Source organism: Strix aluco, chromosome Z, assembly GCF_031877795.1.
Source record: "Strix aluco isolate bStrAlu1 chromosome Z, bStrAlu1.hap1, whole genome shotgun sequence".
Classification (NCBI taxonomy): domain Eukaryota; kingdom Metazoa; phylum Chordata; class Aves; order Strigiformes; family Strigidae; genus Strix; species Strix aluco.
Window position 1 is genome coordinate 61,656,728 of NC_133971.1, and position 22,843 is coordinate 61,679,570.

The window sequence follows — 22,843 nt, forward strand, 5'->3', positions numbered from 1 at the left end:
TTCTTTACAGAGATGGTAGGTCCTTGGGCTCTAAATGTAGATGTAATTTGTAATTACATCTTTGATGCTGGCAGCAGGCAGACCTCATATGCAAGGCACCATGTTGGTGCTTTGTTCATACTGACTAGACCATAAGGATATATAATACTCACTAGCTCAGCAAAATAGGCTGAGTCATGTTAAATGCAAAGTATCAGAGGAGTATGTTTCTGAGGCACAAATGGGTTAAACCTGTCTGCTGTCCTAAGTCAGCTGAAGCTGTCACAGAAACAGGTCTTGAGCATTTTAATTACTTTGTATGGGGAGCAGATAAAATACAAAGCAGTCCGGACACAAAGGGCAAAACATCCACAGAAATATGGAAGAGGACAAGACTACAAATCAAGCCCTGCTTGAGACTGAGAGGACCTACGGGGCACCACTGCCCAGAAGGCCCAGCCTAGAACTTAAAGACATTTCATGAGAGGTGACACACAGTCACACACACAGACTTATACTGATAAAAAGTATCCCTGCTGCACTACACATTGGCAACAACTTCCAGGTCTCTTCCACCAACAAAAGTACAGAAGAGCTAAAGCTCAAATATAAATCAGTTCTCTAAATCAGTGACATCTTAGCAAAATAGAGGGGCAGACAAAGAACAGAAGGGGGAAAGACAGGGCTGCCCAAAATCACAAGACAATCAGTGGCATGCAGGGATCTTCTCAGTCCTCCCTAACACAGCTTTTACAGGTCTTAGATGCTCCACAGATACAAATGCCTTGTATGAAATAAGAAAACAGTACTACAAGCGAAAACAAAGCTGCAGTATGCTTCCCAACTTACTGAGCTAGTCAGGAGAAGTAGGTATCTCTCACACAAAAACCTACAGCACTCTGGAGGCAGAAATGTGAATCCCACAGAGGGATGAACACAGACCATTCATTACTGCAGTTGCTAACTGTGTCAGACACCATCCCTGGGAGAAAGTCCCTGCCCTGAGGACATTACACCATGCATAGACAGCAGACACAAAACCTGGGAGAGAGAACAGAGGTACAGAGATTAAGTGATTCACCCAATGTCAAAAGCGCCAAATTTCCACCATATGCAGAGACTTTTCATACATAAAACCTCCTAGGGAATATCATGCAATTATTCCCATGCCTAGGGTGAAAGTGATCACAACAGCAGGGTCGCAGAGCACCTGCAAGATGCAGCCTTTACTTTAGCATTTGCTGGAGTAGCAGATACTGCATCAGCAACAGCCCAAGAATGATGGTCATGCTATTTCTCTGCCACAACCTTAGCAGTACGCTATTTCTTAGTTATGGTCAACAAGGCCCTCAGAAGAGAGGTTCCTGAAATTGGACTGAATAAAATATTTATTTATATTTGCACTACTCTGCCATTAAAGATCTGCAGCTGAGGCTCTGAAATATCGTAAAACCTGTAAGCTGGCAGAGAGTGATGTGCTAGGAACTACTGTGCAGCATTGGGATCTTTTCACCATAGCAGAGGAGGTGTCTCTCAGGACAGATATGAGATTAAGGGAAGGGACAAGTACAGGAAGATTCATGTATGTACCCACTTCTTTGCATGCACACAAACACAAGACATGGTTAAATGCCTTTAGCTGACACTCCGAAATATTTCAGCCTCATTCAACACACCTTTGCAAATGGTTGCATCTTCTAATTCCAAGCCAGAATCAATTTGCAATAGGAATGAAATTAGAGCCATATTTGGTCACTGCATAAAGTTCATCTAACCCTTGGAGGCATGAAGCACCTTTGGGAGGGAGACAGCTATTAAAGCTCTTGCCAGGGGTTCCCAGGTGCCTCTCAGTTATTGAGGGGGAGTGAGGAATGAGGAAAGAAGAGATACTGCATGGAGTGGGGGGTTGTTTGCCTCGGAATCAAACAACTGGGCTGGGCCAGGAGAGGAGATGCTGCACACAGCCACTGTAGCAGCTGGGCATAGCCCATGCTACCAACAGCTACAATACACTAATGTATTCCTATAAACACGCAAATGATGCCTTCTTAATAAATACTTGATAGCAATATTTAATCATGCATGCAAGTGAGATGATATTTTTACCTAGCACCCACACCCACTAAACCACAGAGCTGTAGAGAATGAGCAAAAACTGTTTTTCTATGGAAAACCATTCCCGTTAAACGGATAATCCCAAGGACATCACTTGCCAACTCTGGCACTTTTCCCGAGAGCAGAGCTCCAATTAGCATTCTCACTAGGAAGTTTTCACTGTTTACTATTGCACTAATCTCAGTGACAACGCATTCCTCCAAGACCCAATCACTACCACACACCAGACCTTTTTCTCCTTCATGTCTCTCCTCAGGAAAAAAATGTCTAGATTTGACCTGACCTGTGATCAACGCAGATCCTCCAAAGCCCTTAATTCCTCCAGAGCGTAACCTTTTCAACACTACCACCTCCAATCCTAGCCAAGAGAAGCACTATGAATATTTAGTTATTTACCTTGCTTTCTTTAGTAGAAAACTCAGAGGAGTTGGAGATTTTCATAGATTTTGACCGATGGGACTGCCGCCAGAGAGATTCTTCTCGAGAGTATTTCACCGAACCTGTGGCTCTCACCCGGACTTTGCTGGTGCTCTGAACACTGTTAACTCCGATCATTTCCAAAAGTGAGCGTATGGGACGGGGAAGAAGAAAGCTAATGGCACTTTCCAATCCCCTGCAGAGGAATTGAAAAAGGTTATGTCTGGAGAGCCCAGGCTCAAGCAGTCAGTATTTGCTTAAAGCGCACTAGGCTATTTTCTCCAGCATCTTCAGGCACACTGTTCCAAGCATTGCTCACGTCATGGGGAGGGAAGAAAAAGAAGAGGCTGATAGAAACTCCTCCCCTGCTCCACTCCCCTCTCCAGCATGGACTCCCCCTTCATACACACCAACAGCGAGAACAAGAGAGGTGGAGAGAAAGATGCTGGAACAAATGCCAGCAGATCAAGAAAGAGATTCATTTTTCAGCTCACACAGCCACGCTTCTCTGCCTGCAACAGCCTGCCATGCTCATTAGCGCCTGCAGTAACAAAGGACACCATAAAAAGAGTCTTCAGTCACCTGCCAGATACAGGCTTCTGGATTTGAGAAATACCGATGGATTCCCAAAGCACTGAAGACACAAGTGAACTCCCACAGCACCGTAACAGTTCTGGCAAGACCCTGAGAGATGCCCCAGCAAATTTCCACAACTCTAAGCATTTGCACTCATTAGCCAGAGTCCTTGGGGTGCCTTCCTAGGGGGCAAGTGAGAGCAAGACCACTTTCATGCAGTAAGAGGGGCTTAGGGGAAAAGAGATGACTTTCCCAGGGTGACCAGTGCAAACCAGTGGCAGAGCTGTGAGCAAGCAGCAGGGAACCCATCTTCCGTCTCAGCATCCAGGAGAGCTGTAGCTGTACTCCTCCATGAGCCAACCGCACGCTCCAGTGGCTGACCCCACAAGTGATGCTGCTCCTGAGCGGCACCCTGTTCCTCCCCTGCAGGAAACCCACACCGCCTGGGGTGGGGTGTCATGGCCCACGCATGCCAGCGGCACCACTCCAACCCACAGGAGCCCGGCTCTGCGGGTCAGGCACAGTCCCAGCGCCTGGAGCTGCTCTCCCCTGCGCAGGGGGCGAGGGGAGGCCGACATCAATGGCAGCCGGCGCTCTTACCAGGGGTGAACGCGCTATGTAGGAGAAAAGAGATGTTTACCTCAGTGTTGCAAAAGCACCATCATTTCTGGCTCCTGGAGACCCAGAGCGCAGCAGACTGTGCATTGCCATGGCAACCTGCTCCGACGCGAGAGAGATCCCTCTCTGCTCTGCTAGACAAGGGGTTGGGCAGCGGCCGGCAGACACCAGGGCAGGTGGAGCCGCTGTGCAAGCATCAAGGCAGAAGCAGACAACGGGGACATCATCCTGAACTCAGAAGAGGCACACGGCTTGTGCAGAGACAGCACGAGGAGCTGGAAGACTGTGCAGCACAGGGACCTCACCGCGAGCTAACACCTGGGTCAGCAGCCTGACATCTGTCAGTCCACCAGGCAGGGCAAGGCCAACAGCAGCAGGGTCGCAGTCTGGGAGGACACCAGAGCCCCTCATCCCACTTCCACCACGACACACAGGGAGCTGCAAGTCTGCGCACATGGCCAGGGACAAGGGGTTGCTGCCATGGCATGCCGACACAAACGTCCCGCCGAAAGCTGGGTGAAGGGGCTCCCGCCCCCATTCGTGCCCAAGCCCCATTCAGTGTCAGCTGAGCCATGTTAAAGCAGAGCAAGAGTTTGCTCACCCTACGCCATGTGCGCAACAGCACCCACAAGTAGATAAGCAGATGAACTGAGTGGGGTCTTCCCCTGTTTACACCTTCCCAGCCTCTTGCAATCAGGGATTTATGTCCTTAGACAGGAAATGGCTAGACAGCCACATTATGGTCCTAGGTGCATTTTTGCTCATAAAAGACACTGCTGTCTCCCCAGTATGCAGCAGCCCTTCAGTCAGCAGTCACCCTTTGCTCATGTTACCCCCAAGCATGCTACAGGTGCAAATCGTTCCCACAGATTGCATTAGGTGTAGACCACACTGAAGTACAACTGTCAGTGGAACAGGGAAAAAGGAACCTAAATATCAATATAAAAAATTGATCCTGGTGTGACAAACTTCTGATTCCCCACAGAACCTGCCTCCGTCCTGCTTGAGGTACAGACTACTTCCCACCTGGCAAACTAGCAAAATGCATTTTCATTTCTACAACAGTCAAGTCTAGCAAGCCCACCCCTACCTCACACATTAAGATCAATTCTCAGACATGCTCCAACTTTTTTTACACAAACCTCTCACTGGTAGGGGGTCCCTGAAGGAACAGAGGACCCTCTTTCTCTGGCAACAAGCAACTGCATGCTCTCAGTTACTTGTGCCACTTCCCAGAAAAGGTTTTATGTTCCTTAACCCATCTGAAATTATCCACTGCTAGTGGAAAAGCTTTTCAAAGAAGATCTCTTCTTAGAGGAAATTTTCACTGCAATCAAATGTAGCTCCAGATGAGTTAAGCAGCAGGTCCTGACAGGTGCTACATAAATGGCCACAAATCACGCCCTATCCTAGCAGCCCCCTGCCTAGAAGATTATTCTTACTCTCAGATTTGAAAGGCCACCTCCCCAAGCACCCTCAACACCTATGAAATAATTATATTCCCTAAATATCACATGCAGACCTAGGCTAATGTGAATTACATTGAGTAATTTCATTATTAAACACAAGCTAGACTGAATCACAGCAACATTTCTCGTCTGTTCCCACAGCACCATTGCCACTGCCTAAGTGTGGCAGTTCTCCACCTAGCATCCTCTGAGCTGAGGTTAGCAGATCCTCAGGCAGGACAGGAACCTTAATTCATGAGGGAACAGGTCTGGTTCAGCTGTAACCAGGCAGCAGTCCAAAATGCCAAGGGTGACAGGCTACATCTTGTTCTTTTTTTTTTTTTTCTCCAATGGAGTATGGAAAATACTTCTCAGCTCACACTCTCTGAGAAAGCCTCCTGAGATCAAACTTTTGAAGCCTTAAATGTCTTCAGCTCAGATTTCATCGGTGTCTCTGATTTTCATCTGCAAGTGATAATACAATCTTGTACTCCTGACTGAGCCAGTAGCCCCATGTACACAGTGACTGTCTTCTTCTGGGGAAAGACCACTCTTCAATATTAGAGAAGTCCCACCATTTTAGAAATTAGCATGCACACAGGATTGATTTCTGTCTGTAACTGAGCAACACGGATTCCTGAGGGAGAAGTGTGTTGTTAACATAAATAGAGGGACAGAAAGGATTTTTTTTTTCAAGAGGGGCTGAAATGGCTGTGCAATACCAGAAAAATCAAAGCTGTCCACTCCCAGGGGACCCTCCAGGTGTGTTGAGAAGCCATGATCTGCCCCTTGATCACCGGCCAGCAAAGAGGCAGTGGGAAAGGGGCAGAATGAAGATATTCAGTCAGTATTTAGTCTGAACAGCCCAGTGACACCACTGGGGTGACCAAAAGGATGGTGACCCTATTTATAGACAGTCCCTCCAGCAGCTCTGAGGAGCAAACTGTAAACCATCAGGAGAATTTCAAACTTTGGGACAAAACAAATGCAGGATGGGAAAACCAGAGACTCTTCTATTCCTTCCACCTCAGCCTTTTAAAGCCACCCAAAAGCATTTCACCTGTCACAGGCACTATGGCAGACTACATCACCCATAGAGGAAACAAGCAGCCATTCCAACTTGCTGTGCAATAAGCTCCTTCCCATCTCTTCCTCCCACCAGCCAAATTTTCCTGGGAGCCCAAACATAATCAGTCCTTGCTTGGTCCTCCTAACATCATTCAGCAAACTAACAACACAAGAAGAAAATCTGCAGAATTCAAAGTGAAATTCAATATTGGCTTTTAGGGAACAAACCAAAAGACTTATGTCTGAAGAACTCCAATGTCCTCACACAAAGCCACAAGAATCCATTAGCATCCTTCAGGCCTGATCCCAGTGACAATGATAGCACCACCAAAGCCAACAAAATACATAAACACACACACATCAATTACCTAAAATATACTCTCAAGAGCCAATAACGTAGCACAGAAAAGCAGCACCATTTAATGCTGCTATTAAATACTGTTTGTTAAATAAACAACATTAAATCTTTCCTTAGATTGCTCTCCTCCTTCCTTCATCCTTGTTTTTTTCTTCTCCCAAAAATGGACCTGGAGGGTAAAGTTAATTCTGGTGGATAAGCTACTCATACACGATGGCTACAGAACTATAGCTCAGCAACTGATCAACTCTAACATTAGTGAACTGGCAGTCCTGTGATATTAAGATAATGATTTTTGAGGTCTGCTGACCAGGGGGAGCTGACAGTCAAGATTAAATCTCAATGTCTCCAACTGTCATCCCTGTAAACAGCAGAAATACTAGAGCAATCATTTCATGTCTATGCGCATAAGCCACCAGGTCAACAGGAACCCTAATAGGGATGGTGGGAGAATGACAGATATTGACATAAAATTTCAAAATTATTAACCAAAAGTATCCACTTAGATTTCCCCATAAGAGACTCCTATTCTCCACCAACCATAGTACATTATTACATTTATGGATGTGCTAGGTTTTACCAGCAAAAAAATCTGTTGACGTCCTCAAGAAAGAATCTTTCATTTTCTTATGATGTATATTGTAGTATATACACCTGTTGCCATGGGGTCTGAAGGAATCCCTGAAGATGACTCTGTTTCTCTTACAATATGGAAAGTAATCCTTACAATGGAAAGCGGTCAGATTACTACAGCCCAGAAAGCTATCCCACGTCAGCTAGGCTGTAGTAGCTGCACCTCAACAATGAAGAAAAGCACATCAACTCAGCACCAGGAAAACACAAGCATTGCTCCTATGACCCCATGAGGGCAACTGTTTTACTTTACATGAGAAGCAGGCTGAAAGCACATCTACAACCAGCTGGCCTGTGGTCACAGACAAAAGTCTGTTTTACATCAGTAAGCCCCTAAAAGCAAGCAAATTGACAAAACCGTATTGCCTGGTGGAAGACCAAATCAATGCTGGTATCACTGTACCTCTCTGGGATTCATGCTGCATCTTGAGCCAAAAGAAATCACTCCTAAGGTAAATGCCCTGCTGAGAGTGGTGGAAGACCACACGTTTAATGAAAACAAGCTCTTTGATAATAACAGGGATGCAAAGAAACCATGCCCCCTTTATCCTGATGAGGATTGCACGTGAAGAGTTGCCACCACCCGTTTTCGTTTTCCTTGCAGCATATCTGAAAACAGCTCTGTGTCACAAACTAGCTGTTGCATTTCCTGCACTACAGTCTCCAGGGGAAAAAGTTTCTTCTCTTGCATTCCTCCTTTTAGGGACTATTGAAAGGGCTCAAACCAACGAATTTCTGATTGAGACTAAACTGTGATGCATGAAAGTTTTGCTTGTGTTTGTTTCCCAAGGGCTCCTCAACTGCTTTCCCTAGGCCTCTTTGTCTGTTTGGACAAGAGTAAAACACTCCCTGTATAACTCACTGACAGCAGACTCAAAGCCCTCAGTGGGCACTTGGGCAAACTAAGATGGGGGAACAAAAGGACAGAGACCCTATCTAGGGAGGATGATCTCATGATTTAGGAAGGCGACACCTGGACTTTACTTCACAGCGCACGCTCTGTAAAGAGGGTCAACTAGCGAACACCGTGAAGAAGACCACTTACTTCTTCCCTTGACCACCAAAGACCCTCACCCTATTTTCACCACGCATGCTCGGACTATGGAAATGAATTCCGGGAACTCATCATCGTAAGACACCTCTTTCCAGGAAATTTAATGAAAGTGTATGGTTTGTGTGTATGTAAACTGATGTCCCTTGCTAGTTCTGGGGAGCCCTTATGGTGGAGAATCCCCAGGGCAACGACAGCGCTGCTGATAAAGAATACCTGCTTAACAGTTACATTGGATTCTGGCTGTTGAGTCAATTTCTTCCTTTCACTACCATCTACTGTCAACAGAGTTGCCAGAAATTAAGTGAGACATAGAGTAGGCACCACCTAACACAGACCACCGAGTTCCTTAAGTTAAAGCTGCCAAACATAGCTACAGAAAACAGTAGCATCTCAAACAAATCTATAAAAAGCACCAAAACTCCAAAATTCTGCACGTATGTGGCAGAAACGTACAAGGAGATGAACAAAGCACTGGTGCAAAGCCTACCAACTCAGATCAACTGCAAACAATCAATGCCTCTGTCATTGCAGTGAGCATGCCTGGAGCCAACACCACCAAAATAAACCCCTCACCACCTAGCACTCCCCCAGACATGTGCATAACGAAGAAAAACAACCAGCTTTCAATGGTTCAGACAGCAAACACAACAACACGAAGAAGAAAGGGGGGGGAGAGGAAAGAAAGAAAAGAAGTAAGGGACTGGAGGAGGAGGAAGGAAGCGGGGGAGGTCAGCAAGCGCGGGGGGGGGAGGTCAGCTAGCGGGGGGGGGGCGGCAGCGGCAAGCAGGGGGGGGCGGCGGCAAGCGGGGGGGGGGGCGGCGGCAAGCGGGGGGGGGGCGGCGGCAAGCGGGGGGGGGCAGGAAGCAATGGGGGAGGGGCAGGAAGCAATGGGGGAGGGGCAGGAAGCAATGGGGGGGGTGGGGTAAGCAATCGGGGGGGTTAGGGAAGGGAATTGAGTCCACTCTTAGAACTACACAGGGTTTGACATGGGTGTTGTCTTCACTTGCAAGCATTACACCATGGAAGGAGCAGCTCCAGGGTGAAAAATAGGCATAACCTTTCACATCCCTTTCCTCCACAAATGCATGTACCTATGGAATGATGTCCAGCTGTCTTGCCCCAAAACCAGGAGAAATCCTTCCTAACTCTCACAAGTCCTGCCAGAACCCAATCCACCAGCAGGGCAGAAAAGCAGTGTCTTGGATTTGCCCCATGTTTGTACCAAGATCTTTCGAACACTTCATCACCCAAGGAAGCACGACCTTGGAAGGAAACTGAATGTTCTATTTAACATCACAGGAAAGGAGTACAAAAAAAAAAAAATCAACAGGAAAGGAGTAAAAAAAAAAAAATTAATAAAAATTCAATGAGCAACCCAGTGCTCCTGCTTGAAAGAAAACAGTGTAACTAGGTCAGAGAGAAAACAGTCCAATATCATTTGAAAAGAGTGGCGACAAACAGAAGGAAGGAGTACCAAAGATTTATACAGCAATAATTCTAAAACTGTTGGAAGTAATGTCTTCTCCTCTTCTCTGTCTTTTTTGTTGTTTTTTAAATATGGTATAAATTATATTCCTACTCCTCCTTCCCTCGAGTTGCAGCACAGAACTTAAATTTCAAGCAGATCAGTGGGTGGAAGATCAAAGAATGTTTTTCAGAATTTGTTTTCTACCTACATGTAAGTGGGAGTAATATGTCATAGGGACCAAAATGTATGTGTGACATTGTATTAGAGATTTCCCAGCTTGGAAAGAGCCCAATGTTCCTCTTTCAAAGTGACACAGCACATCATTCCTGGAGACCACCAGTCTGTATCCTCCACACTGACAGCAGAAGAAATGGGAAGCTCTGAACAGTGCCATTTGTCCTTGGGAGCTGCTAAGCATTCCAGTTAAACCAGGGGACAACTGTCAGCCTTGGCTATCTGACGGACCGGAGAAGCTAAAGATCAAATGATTCATTTGCCTGATAAACCTGACAAGTCACTACAGAGACCTTGACTCCACAGATGAAAATTAACCCCCAAACATTCACTAGAAGCCTGGTATTGAGCCACATATTGCAGCTAGTACTAATGGAAATTCTTAGCTGACTCTGCTTGGGTTTCACTCCTTGCTGAAACAAAAGCCTCATGGGCTAGGTGAGATCTTTTGAATAACAATTGGAACTCAAAGAGATGAAAGTTTGGAGGAGCAAATATAATTCAGAGAAATGCAGATCATGAAAGCAGAGATAGGCCCATCCTGAAATGCCTGCTTCCTAGCAAGATAAGCAAACCCTAGTACCACCCCTAAAACATTCAGAGTAGTCCTGATTCCTGGATGAACATTACAAAACGTCGTGTTTTAAGCCTTTTCTAAAATCCTACCTTCCCTGCTCAGGCACAAAGAGCTGGTGAGGAACATTAGGCTTTTGCTATTATCTTATGTTGCTTTCCTTGACACAATACCTGGGCTTATTTCACTTGAGAGATGTGCATAGATTTCAGACTTTTCTCTTTATATGCATTGAAGCAGGTTCCTGGAACGCAAAATATTCATTATTCGTAGGACCCAAGGCAATGCACACACCATAATAACCTGGTTTAATTCACAGTTCTGCACAGGCATGCTTTAACTGGTTATTACTCTTAGACAGGACAAATGACAACACGCAAAAAATCTCAACCCAAAGACAGCAAAGGTTATCACAGCAGGAAGGTCCTTGCTGAGGATGGAGGGGAGCAAAGAGAAGCCGGGTGTTCCCTTCAGTCACTATGGCTCTGTGGTTCTTCGGAGAGTGAAAGGAAAGTATGCTTCTGCAAGCAACTGTTTAAGACAAGGATTAATGGTTTTATCTTGTGTTCCCTGACTTTTATACTGCCATATTAGACTTTGTTGTCTCCTAGCAGCTGAAAGGGGCCTTCAGTAACAGATCTTTCATTTCAAACAGATAAGAAATGACTGCCCCAGAAACATTATCCCAACAGTAGTATTTTAACAGGAAAACCTTCATTTTGGGGGAAAACAAGGAAGCAGGCTCTTTAACTGAGCAGAGCTCTGGCTTCTTCAGTGGAGCAGAGATACATGCTCCCCTCCACCCCCTCCTCTGGCCACAGCTGCAGGTTGCTCCAGCAGTCAGTGCCCTCCTGGGCCACTTCTGCCACCCTGCCACAGCTCCTGCCTCCCCAAATTCATTAGGCTCCTGTCTCCATTCAGCAGCAGCAAGAAGGTGGGAACTCCTTGCCAAAAAGCCTCAGACTTGAAACAGAAGAAGTGCAGAGAGTGCAGATGAGAGCAATTAGGGCGTACACAGCAGTCCGATTAGTGTGATTTCCTCTGCGTAAATGGGGGGGAGAGTTAGCTACCAGATGCTTACTCCCTTCTCTCTGCTAAATACCTGAAATGATTGGAATGGATGAAGCAAGATGACAGTAATTCTCTTTAAATTGAGTGTTTGCTTTGAAGGGCTTTTAAAGGGGGAAAAAAGAAAAAGAGAGAGAGAGAGGAGGCAGAAAGACAGTGGAAAAAAAAAAAAAAAAGTCCTTAAAGTGCAGGGAACTGACACGAAAATAAGATAAACCATACCTTGCAGCTTTTTTAGGAAATTGCATATTCCAGCAATTCTGATCAAGAATTCAGATCATTTAGGAAATTAAGGAGGACTAGTTCATCAGAAGAGTTCAGCACCAGCAACTCCCACTTAATTTGGTCACTTCATTACAGTGCTTTTCCAGGAAATAAAGACCTAGCCAAAAAACAGCCTTTGAGAAAAAGCAGATCTTTTACACAGGACTGGCATCTTATCTCCATCAGCAGCCCCTGCCAGGATGGTTCTAGTCAAGTCCCCGTGGAGCATCCCAGGTCCCTCAGCATGATGGAGAGGCTCCCTGACAGCACGATGCATTAGCAAAGAGCTACCACCTCCTACCAGAAGACACACAGCTAAGTATGATCCCTTCACATCCAGTGTTTATGTCATGGGGTAGCACAGTCACCAGAGTTAGCCCACATTACAGGTTGGGTGATGCCCTGGACTCCATGAATGAGGCACCTTGGACACTGCAGATGCAGAGGACATTAATGTATGCAGGACAACATGGGCAGGTGGTACTTAGCGATCAGCCTAACAACAGAGTACCCTTCTGAGGATAGTGCCTAACAAAAGAGGAATCTTTTTCCTCAGAGATAGACTCCCTGCAGGCTCTCTGTGGGCTGGGGCAGACATTTTCTCTCCTTGCATAAGAAAAGCCTTGTCATGCCACCCTGCTGCAGTGGAGTCTCACACACCTTGCCACAAGGTGACAAAGAGGAACACAGTGGCCAGCACTGTACCAGCACTTCATTCATGGGGACTGCACTGCCTGCAGGAAATGAAGCAAGCATGCATGGCCAAGTTAGGCTCTTTCCAAGCCAATCTCCTCCTCTTCTTATTCCAGACAATCTCATGAAGCCCAGCTTTGAAGGTGGTTATGGTCACATAATGCAAACCCAGAGTACCATCAGTGAAGGTGGTATCACTGCACGAAATTAAAGCTGGTGTGAGCAGAAGAGGAAGGAACCAGCCTGCAGATAAGCTGCTCCTACACCGAAGTCATGAGGTTCCTTACATTGCCCCAGACTGATTTAGTTTCCCTTCCAAGTACAGAGACCCTAGCCATGGCCTCCCTTTTTACAGGAATAAACGAACAATGGTCTGGTCGTGATTCTCTTAGCCTAACAACCCACAGGTTGGACTTAACTTGTTTTAACTGTTTCTGGTTTGTTCAGCTCACTCTCACGGTGATGCTGCATCTCTCCTCCAACTTCCCTCATCAGGTGCAGAAGCATCTGCAGCAGCTAATCTGGGATATCAGGTATATCTGCTCTGAGGAGATGAGTGCTGCAGCTGAATCCCTTCGTGTATCTCAGTCCCAGTAAACCTGTCACTCATCCACACCTGTAAAAGCTGGTAGCTGTGTGATTCACCATAAGCCTTAGGAGTGAGCACTGACCCATCCACAGCAGAGTAAGTACTGCTGCACTAACTAGAACATGGGCAGTTACAAGTCTTGGTATTTAGCACTCCCTCCAGGACAAAGGGACCTTTGATACAGGAAAGTATAAGATCAAGGCTGAAATTCAGGATCACATTGCCTGATCACAGTTTGATACAATACAAAATTATTTGTGTGCTTGGAGTGTGACAGCTCAGAGTCCAAAGACAGAGTTTCAGAAAGTTTTCTTGCTTTGGAAAAATTTTACTTTCAATAACCTTAATCTGCCTGGATTTAACAGACCTGACTCACCTTCTACATGAGCCAGACCCACAGAGATAGATGTTCCTGATTTATACCAGATAAGAGAATCACAGCTTGTGATGCTGGTTCTCATTTATAAGGAATTTGCCCCAGTTTGAAGGCATACAGGAACCCTGCAGTAAGTATAAACTACCACTCTCAGGTCAGCATGCACTGACAGTACGTAACTGGAAATCAGGCTACTGTCTCCACATCTAGTCTTTACTAGCAGTCAATGGCAGACTAATGGGATGTGTGACAGATGGTCAAACCTGGAGCTAAAATGGAATAAAAGGGAAGGTACATATATCTGCCTGCCTGGCAAAGCACTGAATATAGGAATACTGCAAGCAGATCCCATGGGGAGAACCACACTTATAATCACAGTTTGACATATTTGCCGTTATGGCTCCCAACTTTAAAAGCAACTTCAGATCTGACAAAAGGAATGAGGAAAAAGAGAGAGAGATGAATCTTTGTGCAGATGAGTGTACAAAAGTGAAACTCCTTTCAGTGTTAATGAACAGACAGAAGACACAAGGTGAGCAAGATCATATTAGCATTTCTCATTTCCATCTCTAGCCAGAGCAGAATCTGTGTTCTCAAAGCACTACCAGTGACACACAGAGAATCATGTCCTGAAGGCTTTGTGGTGTTTACCAAAGCATCTTTATTGCTGGGAAAAAAAACTTAATAAAACAAAGAGATCGCTCACTCATGGAAGCAGAGAGAAAGGAGCAACCAGCTCTCATGTTGGAAGTTTTCTGAGGCTGATCACACAGAATACAGACGTGCCCCTCCTCACATGTATTGATGTCTCCCCTTGAAGGGCTATTTTTCTATCCAGACAAAAGAAACACACAGGGCCACACTGTGCACTCAGTGGCACTAAGAATGATAGGATTGACTGAAGGCAATGTTTGATTTCTGCCTGTCAGCTGACTGTCCTGGATAGTGCAAGCAGTATTTGCACCCTTGACTCTGTGAATTGGGTCCATGGTAAATGCTGCAGAGAGCTTCCCAAACCCTGGGTGAACGCTACCTGCAAAGATATGAGCACTTGCTAAGACCTCCCTGGTCTTCTTTCCCCTCCAGCACCACTCAGCTTCGCTTCAGGGTCTGGTGGAGTTGCAGAGCTTCTTACAGGGGTGCAGCAGAGCCACAAGGGGAACGCAGAAAGACTGGAGAGGCAGAAAAGCCCACTTGCTTCCCCACGGGTGTGGGTTACTCACCAGTGGGTGCTGAGGACCTCACTCCCACAGGGGCACACTGCCACCCTGTGGAAATGGTCCTTCCTCTCACAGACAGCTGGGGAAGGACACATGGAGATGCCTCACAGCCTCACAGATGCTCATTAGCTACAATCCTAATGCACCGACAAGCCATATGCACTTTGGCACTGTGCTGAAGCAGGGCTCTGTGAATTTGATTTATTGAAACTAATACAAATTTAATTTCTGCTAAGTCTTTGTAATTACATATCTAGTGGTAAAGTGGCTGCTGCAGACACAGTGATGTAGCTACTGAAATGCATCATTACTGCCACTCACTCCACTCACCCTCCACTAAAACAAGGGGCAGATCATCAGCAAATCTTCAGACAAGCCAGATGAGAGACTGAGGCTGGGTGCCACCTCTGTCCCCAAGACATCAGAGCAGCATGCAGAAAAGGGCAGAAAGTCTCAAACGAGGCAGGACACCAACTCCAGGCTTCTTCCATCCTGCTACATACAAAAAATCCCAAGCCCTGGTGCTTGCTTTGAGTGGGCTGGTGAAGAGCCAGGCAGCCTTAGCATTATCAGCTCAGTACTAAACACCAAGATACAGCCCTGACTGCGTAATCCTGTCAGCCAGAAAAGAAAACAGCAGTTGAGCACCAGTGGATATCTCTCATCAATACGCTCAGAAGGTTATTTAAACACAGTCTGGAGACCTTTTTATTCAATAAGGGCTGTAATTAGCCTGCAAATTAATCTCAACACATCTCTCTACGGCAGACTGAGAAATGAGATTCCTTGGGAAAAAGAAAAAAAATAAAGCATTGCTGCTGACAGATGAATACTCCATATCCAGATTTAAAAAATAAAGACATTAAATCTCAAAACCAAGGGGATTGAGTTTATATTCCTAACTCCTTAGTAAGAACTGAGGCAGGAGGGCCCAACAAAAAGCTCCCTGAAGAGGCTGGAGAAATGGAAGAAACTACCAATACTAGAAACCAAAGTCTGCCACTTGAAACTATGCAGGTACATCTGTATTTCATAATGGGCCTGAAAAAACCCACAGAAGAGATAGCAATTCTTTTGATTTACTTTGGTAGGCTTTGGGTCAGCTCTCAGATGCAGCAACCTCTCATTTTTATTTCCATTACCAAAAAAAATTATGAACTCTAGTGTATGCGTTCCTATCTTCATTCAAACAGACTGCTGTTTCATGCCAGCAATCAGACAAAAGCGAAAGGAAACATACTCATTATTACTGACAATGAAACAAGTTTTATCCTGCTCAGCCACTTTCTCTGTTCTTCAGATTTAACTCCTGGCACAAACTTAATGAACAAAACCTGAAGCAAAGCAGCCTGTGCCAGACAACACATTCTAATCTGAAATTACATCTCCTGCTCTAATATGAAAAACCAAATCACCTTTGATGAAAAAACACACACACCTTCCAGATACACAGAGCTCAGGATTAGCCCTTACATACTCAATAGTCAGAACCAACTGGCTGCTTCTGTCTGCTTTAATCAGGGGACAGCACTCTGGGACGGCATGACCACATGACCTTGTAAGACACACAGCTCTGGAGCTGGCCCTACTGAAGTTCAGTCTTGCCTCTCTGTGTTGTAGAGAGTCTCAATCACAATCAAGTGAAGGAAAGAGGGAAAACAACAGAATAAACACTATATATATGTTCTGGGAGGAAAAACACGCCCATTACTTGTTGTGTTTGACAATTAAGATTCAGAAAATGCAAGCAGGGTGTTCTGTTTTGAACCTCCTCTCACTAAAAATGAAACCCATGTTCTGCAGTTCATTCCTTACCTTCAACAGCCCTTTCGGGAAGTCTTTGCCATCGTTCATCCCCTGGAGGTTAGCAATGAACTCTTGGCAGGTCATCTTCTTCCCAATGTTCTGGAAGGGATAGCAGAGAAACACAGCATCATATTCACACTGCTTTCCAAAATTACGTAAATAAGACACATCAGATGAATTGCATCTCCCTGCTCTCATTTAAGCCCAGCACTAAGAAGGCATTCACAAGACTACTCAAGAGACAAGCATCCTTGTGTGAATACAATCAGAAATGGAAAGTGCATTTGGACCCCAAGTCTCACATACCCATCTGAAAAGAAAAACAGCTAAATACTGGAGAGTAGTGAAGAGGCTGATGATGAAGCTCCCTGGTATCTGCATGGTGCTTTACACCCCCACATCTCCAGAGGCTCTACCAGCCTCTGATGGAAAAGCTCTAACTTGACCCTGCTGTGGTGCATAAGGAAAAAGAGCCAACTGAGACCCTTTCCAGACCTTTCTCTTATGATTTACAATGCTTCCTTCCAGTAGCAACTGCCCTGAGTAAGATGCCCAGGAACAGCCATTATCTTTCCTGATTCACAGGCTGAGGCTGCCTTGACATTTCCATAGGATTGCTCTCTTTTCTCTCTTTCTGTCTAATTCTCAGACTGAAAGTTGCCCAACTGAGCCACAAACAGAAAAGGAACAGCTTTGTTCATGTAGGACCCAAACTGCTCCATTTGGACGCTTGAGTCTGCCCTAAATGCTCTTGAATCCCAGTCTCCATCACCCCTCAAAGAAGGTGTCTGTACTCAGTCCCCTGGGTGCTAGAAGTCCCACACATGGCATGTGTGGAGCCTTGTGAGCAGGCAGCAATAACAACAATGAGTTGCTGAAAAAGGAACCCAGAGAGATCTGAGAAAAGGGAAGCAGCCTGGGATGAGCTATGAAGCATGGTAAAGGCAGAGGGAAAACAGGGACCTGTGATGACCCCTTTGGGGACACAACTGCTGCCAGTCAGCAGAAGGGGGTGAAGATGTGAAGATGACTTCTCCATGGTCATAGTATGCCTTAGCTTTGTGTAAGAGCTTTGTGCGCAGTGACTTGAGTTAGGAGCTAGAGTCCAAGTTAACACAGGAATGGAGCCCAAAGAAGGGCACCAGTTGGTAATACAGGTCATTCAATGTTACAGTTATATGACAGCTTGGACTGCACATTATCTACTTCCCTTCCATAACGTATGATTGGGGAGAGATGGAAAACCAGCAAACCCTTACTGTCAGCCTCATCTAGCCACAAAGGGAGATCCCGCAGCCTGTGGCCAGCACAGACTAGCAAAAAGAAGGCAGGCAGGAACACTGGAACGATGCACTGCTTCCCACATCAAGAAGGCTCCTGACAACACAGTCTGTCTGTAATTCTGGCTCTCTGGTTGCTAAGCTTCCAGAACACACCTCATAATTGCAGTCTTTGGGTGCAGGCTGGAGCTGTTCTCGTAGACTTGCAAATGCTTTCCTTCCTCCCTGTGACAGACTTCAGCCTGCTTCTGTTTGTTTCCTCTACGCAGCAGTTCACAGCTTCCCCATGCTGACCAAAACCAAGAGCAGTGTGGCTCATTCACCCACTGAGAACTAGCATTGCAGAGGAATGGCTGTTTTGCTCCAGGACCAAAGATAGTATCTCCACACAGTGCCACACAGGTTCCAGAAGTGACTGGCAGTCTAGAGATACCTTAAAAGTCTCTAGCATCACAGTCTGGGGGATGACCTCCCTGCAGAGAAGTGAGCATGCATCTCCAAGACACAGCTAGCAAAAATGACTTGGTTACAGAGAGAATGAAATGTGGCAAGATGGGAATTAAGGGATAAGTAAGAGTTTGTCTACAAGAGTTATGGAAAAGCGTGAACTGAAGGCAGAGCAGCTGCACTACAGCCCTGCAAGCATTTCAGCTTATTGTGAAATAAAAGTGCCCACACTTATGATCAGTATGTCAGCAACAAATGGAGCTCAGTGTAGGCAAGCCCTGTGACTCATTTGCTTCCTGTTCCAGCAGAATTATGGTAAGGATGGGTCAGAGCATTATCTTTATTAGGAAACAGGCAATTAGTATATTATCTGCAAGGGGCTGCATTCCAAATCAACAATGCCCAACTTACCACCTATGTGGAAAATGCAAAGCAGTAAGAAGACCACCAAAATTACAGGAAATCAGAGAGAGAGAGAGGGGGGAGGGTGGGGAGAGAGAGAGAGAGAGATTGAGAAAAGACACATGCTGGAGTCTGGAAAACATTACAGCTGCATACACATAACAACACACTAACAACTGCCAGTAGGATAAGCCTCCAAAGCTACACACTGCAACAGTCAGAGTCATCCTAGCTTCAGCTTCAAATCAACAGCAGCAATGATGGATCAGTCAGATTGTTTACTCCAGTACCTAATGAAGACAGTAGGGCCCACTAAAGCATCACAGGGAGCGACAGGAAACGCTGTCAGGCTCATGCACAACCATTTAGTTTCCCTCCCTGGACTGCAAGGCCAGGCAGGCTGGAGAGCAGGTGCCCCAGGCTGCTTATTGCTCTGGGGAGAGGGATACCTGTGGAGGCTCTCAGGTGTGCTCAAGAGAAGCAGTGTATGCAAAGAGGCACACAGGGCATGTTCCTGTACCTCCACTCACCCTCCTGTGCAACTGATGGGCTCCTCAGTTCGAAAAGGCTCAGCCTCCAGAGAAATAAACTCTTTGCAACTCCCTCCCCGCCCCCCCCCGCCCCTTCTACAATTTTCAGACAAAGGTATTCAATTAATGGGAGGTGGTTGTCAAAACCCCTGGGGAAGCACTCACAAGCTTCAGCTTTACTACCTGCAGCTACAGCAAAGCTGCACCCACAGGGCCAAGCAGCTCTTGGAGACAGACCCGTGGAGCCTCCATCTCTTGCTGCCCAATCCTCCATCCTTGCTGCATAAGAGCTCCCAACTGAGGCCCTCCTGGAAGAGCCTCTAGTGTCCTCTCAGCCAGAGAGAAGCCCTAGAGCCACCAGACTGAAGCCACTGCTCCTGCATGCTATCATGCCGTGCTCCCTCTGTTTTCCCCACTCCATGCTGACTACAGGACAGAGGAAGCCTCCCATCAGCATGGGAATACCATGCATAGCAAGTGCATTGCACCATGGGTGCTGAAACACACGTCTGAGGGCTGCTGGCATCCCATACCTTAGATGACTAAGAGAACTCAAATTGGAATACTACTTGTCCCTAGGCAGGCAGTGGGGAGAGATATGCAGTGGGGGAACACAGGGCTCCCACTCAGGATGCCCACGTCCCTCCCCTGCTCTCTCGGTTCTGGGCACACCTGTTATTACCCTGGCCCAGAAGAACTCTGGTTCCACCAGATCTCCCCCCTGCAACTGGATGCCTGCAAACATCACCTTCCCCTTGTGACCTTCCCAGCACCTCCTCAGCTCCCTTCCTTCTTCTGCCTTCCCAAGTGTTTTTACATACTGGAAAGGGGAAGCCAGTCCCAATGACAGCTTCCTGGCCAGGGCCAGCTGCTGTAACCAGGGAAAGATGGGAAGCACACCAGAAAGACAGAGGCCTGCGAACAAGGACACATTATGGCAAAGGCATACACAACTGATCTGGGCATGCTGGAAAGCCCTGCCCACGACAACAGCCTGGGAGTGCAGCCTTCTCACTGTCTTCTGTCTGCTTTTGGAGCATGCAACAAGCAAGGGGACTCTGCTGCCAGAAGACCACTGCCTCCAAGCACAGTGTCGACAGGAGCAGTCTACACAAAGCTGTGCATACTCACATGGCCATGCAGGTCTGTGTTCAGCAGCATCATGGCACAAGTGAGACAGTGAACTCCATCTGCAGAAAGAGACATAACCAGAGTCACATGCAAACCCATGACTGGACCTTTAAGCACAGCTGAAAGTGAGCTCCATTGCCTAATTGAGTCTGCTCCCTTCATCAGAATCTGTTTTATCAAGAAATACACATAATTAATTAAATGAATAGTGAAGGCATCCGACAGCTGCCAACCCAGAACAGCCTTTCTTTCACCTTTTAATGAGTGTCAAAACTATCCTGCAGCACCCAAGGATGAGGCAAACTAGACAGGAAACCATGCTGTCACCCTTTGCTTGGTAATACCAATACCACAGCCTAAATCAACTCCCTCTTCATTTATTTCAGGGCAGAAAGGGAAGAGTAAAATACACGCATTCTTGTGCGCAAAGTGGATACAACACAGCATCCTGGTTTCCTCCTCTGACCCTCTCCTCATTCAGGGCTCAATTAGACTCAATCTTGGAGAACTTCAGTCAGCCATTTATGCTGTCTTGGCTCCATATTGGGTTGAGAGCGCTCCAATGACTTCTAAAGTAGTCCTGAAGCAAAGACCATCAACAATGAGCCAGAAGAGACAGATTTTATCCCTAGCTCCGTTCCTGGAGTCACTGTGGCAGACCTGGGAAAGTCAGTGTAGACTGTCATTTGCAAAAGCAGACACCAATTTCATAGTCCTCATTTTTCAGGCATCCCTTTCAAAACCCAAAGCGTATTGGCTCTGCACAAATCCAAATGAAGGCGACAGTGCCCATGGTGCCACCTATCACCTCTGAAAATCCAAATGCCTCTAGTCAGTTTCCAAACATTAGGAACATATTAGGAGAAATATTTTCTCCATTCTCTTGTTCATAAACACATGGTGCCACCTTCCCTTCTCTCACAGAGGTTCATAAAGACACAAAGTCATCTATGAGACAGGCACACACTGCAGGGAGACGTATGTCAAAAGTCTTTGTAGCCAAGTCCAGATAATGACTACACACAGGACCCTCTGTGCTGTGAAGGAGGAGGAATGGGGGAAGAGGATAGGTATATCTCACACTCGGTGTGACTACCACAGGTTTAAATCTGTGCAGGATGAAGCCATTACGAAAACATGTTCCCCAAGGTAAGGACCATATTTTCTTACAATGTTTGTGTAGTCCTTAGCATCCAAGCAATGTGGCCAAACTGTAGCAGAGCATGAAATGAGAGAAGAACTATTATCACTAGAAGTAGTAAGTCTGAAGCAGCTTGAAATTGGGGTTGTGGTGCTCCAGTTCAGCTCTATGCATTTCTCTAGAGTAGTCTGCTCTCTCATTTCCAAACTGCAAATGCATCCAGAGGATGGAAAAGGGAAAGGGGAAGGGAAAAGAGAAAGGCAGATGCAATCCTGGATTTCCATTGAAAGGAACAACCACCATATTTCTGCAGTGTAGCACTCGACTGCTGACTGCAGAAGTACAGCATGAAAATTACATAAAATCCTGGGCAAAGTCTGCAGGACTCACTTTAATCTAAATGCCTACTCTGGCTCAGAAGTGGCAATATCCCTCCTGCACCCTGGACTAGAATAAGGCTGCCACATCAACATGCAAGTCATTATTTCAGTCTGGACATGACACACCTACTCTGACTGCCTGCAGTGTCTTGAAACAAGAAAGGCCTTAGGAAGAGAACAGAGATAGCGTGAGAGCAGATCCTGTCTTACTGCTATCTATTCCACTTCCCCGGCATTCCAGACAGTAAAGCTGAACAGGCACAAAGTGGACAAACATCGCCTCACTGCAATGGGGGCAGGTCACAAAGCAAGGGGTAAGGAAGTGTGGCAGTAACTCCAAGTGTAGCAGCTCCTTTCACTTACACTTGAGACTGGCACAACTTAGCCAGTGGTTTTTTTTTTTTTCTTGCTCTCCTCCCTTTCTCAGTGTGTGATCAGCCGCGCTGCAACTACAGGGCTGCATGCCTCTGCCTCTGCCGGTGTGGCTGAACGCAGCTGCTATGCCAGTGGACAGTTTGTCTTCTTCTCCAATGTCAACTTTCTTGGGTTTGATCTGTGTGCTTGTTTGTTTCCCCCATCCATTTCCAAAATGACAGTAAATATTGGCAAGGAGGCAGCACTCTGGCTGAGGTTAGCTAGTCAAGATGAAACCATGCCAGGGACTGGATACAGCACCCAAAATTCACCCCCACAACTGGCAAGAACTGGCATGCCTGCTGCCAGTGCATGCAGAGACACAAGCACTGAATGGTGCACGGAAAGCAAAAAGCGTCTTTTACTTGAAATGGGACCTATTCTTGTCCACATGCATCTAGCCAGACTATAGGTACCCACACACACTGGAAGTCAGATAGACCAGAAACCACCACTGAGGACATTCAAATCTGGAGATACCACAACTGAGGATCTACACTGAGGAGACCTGTCCTGGTTTCAGCAGGGGTAGAGTTAATTTTCTTCCTAGAAGCTGGTGC

The 22,843-nt window shown here is 46.3% G+C and overlaps 1 protein-coding gene across 8 annotated transcripts in view; it reads right to left on the reverse strand.

The window, feature by feature from the left end:
- The window catches only part of PSD3 (pleckstrin and Sec7 domain containing 3), a 111,585-nt gene that overhangs the window by 42,061 nt on the left and 46,681 nt on the right, over positions 1-22,843 (reverse strand). For 5 of the 8 annotated variants that reach the window (XM_074811915.1, XM_074811913.1, XM_074811916.1 and 2 more), the window contains 2 exons: positions 20,345-20,407; positions 16,568-16,656 (listed from right to left, as the gene is read on the reverse strand). In XM_074811915.1, coding sequence (XP_074668016.1) covers positions 16,568-16,656; positions 20,345-20,407 — 152 coding nt within the window. Of the gene's footprint in view, positions 1-2,490; positions 2,757-16,567; positions 16,658-20,344; positions 20,408-22,843 lie in introns of those variants that run through there. The other 3 variants (XM_074811918.1, XM_074811914.1, XM_074811920.1) reach the window with 3 other exon arrangements.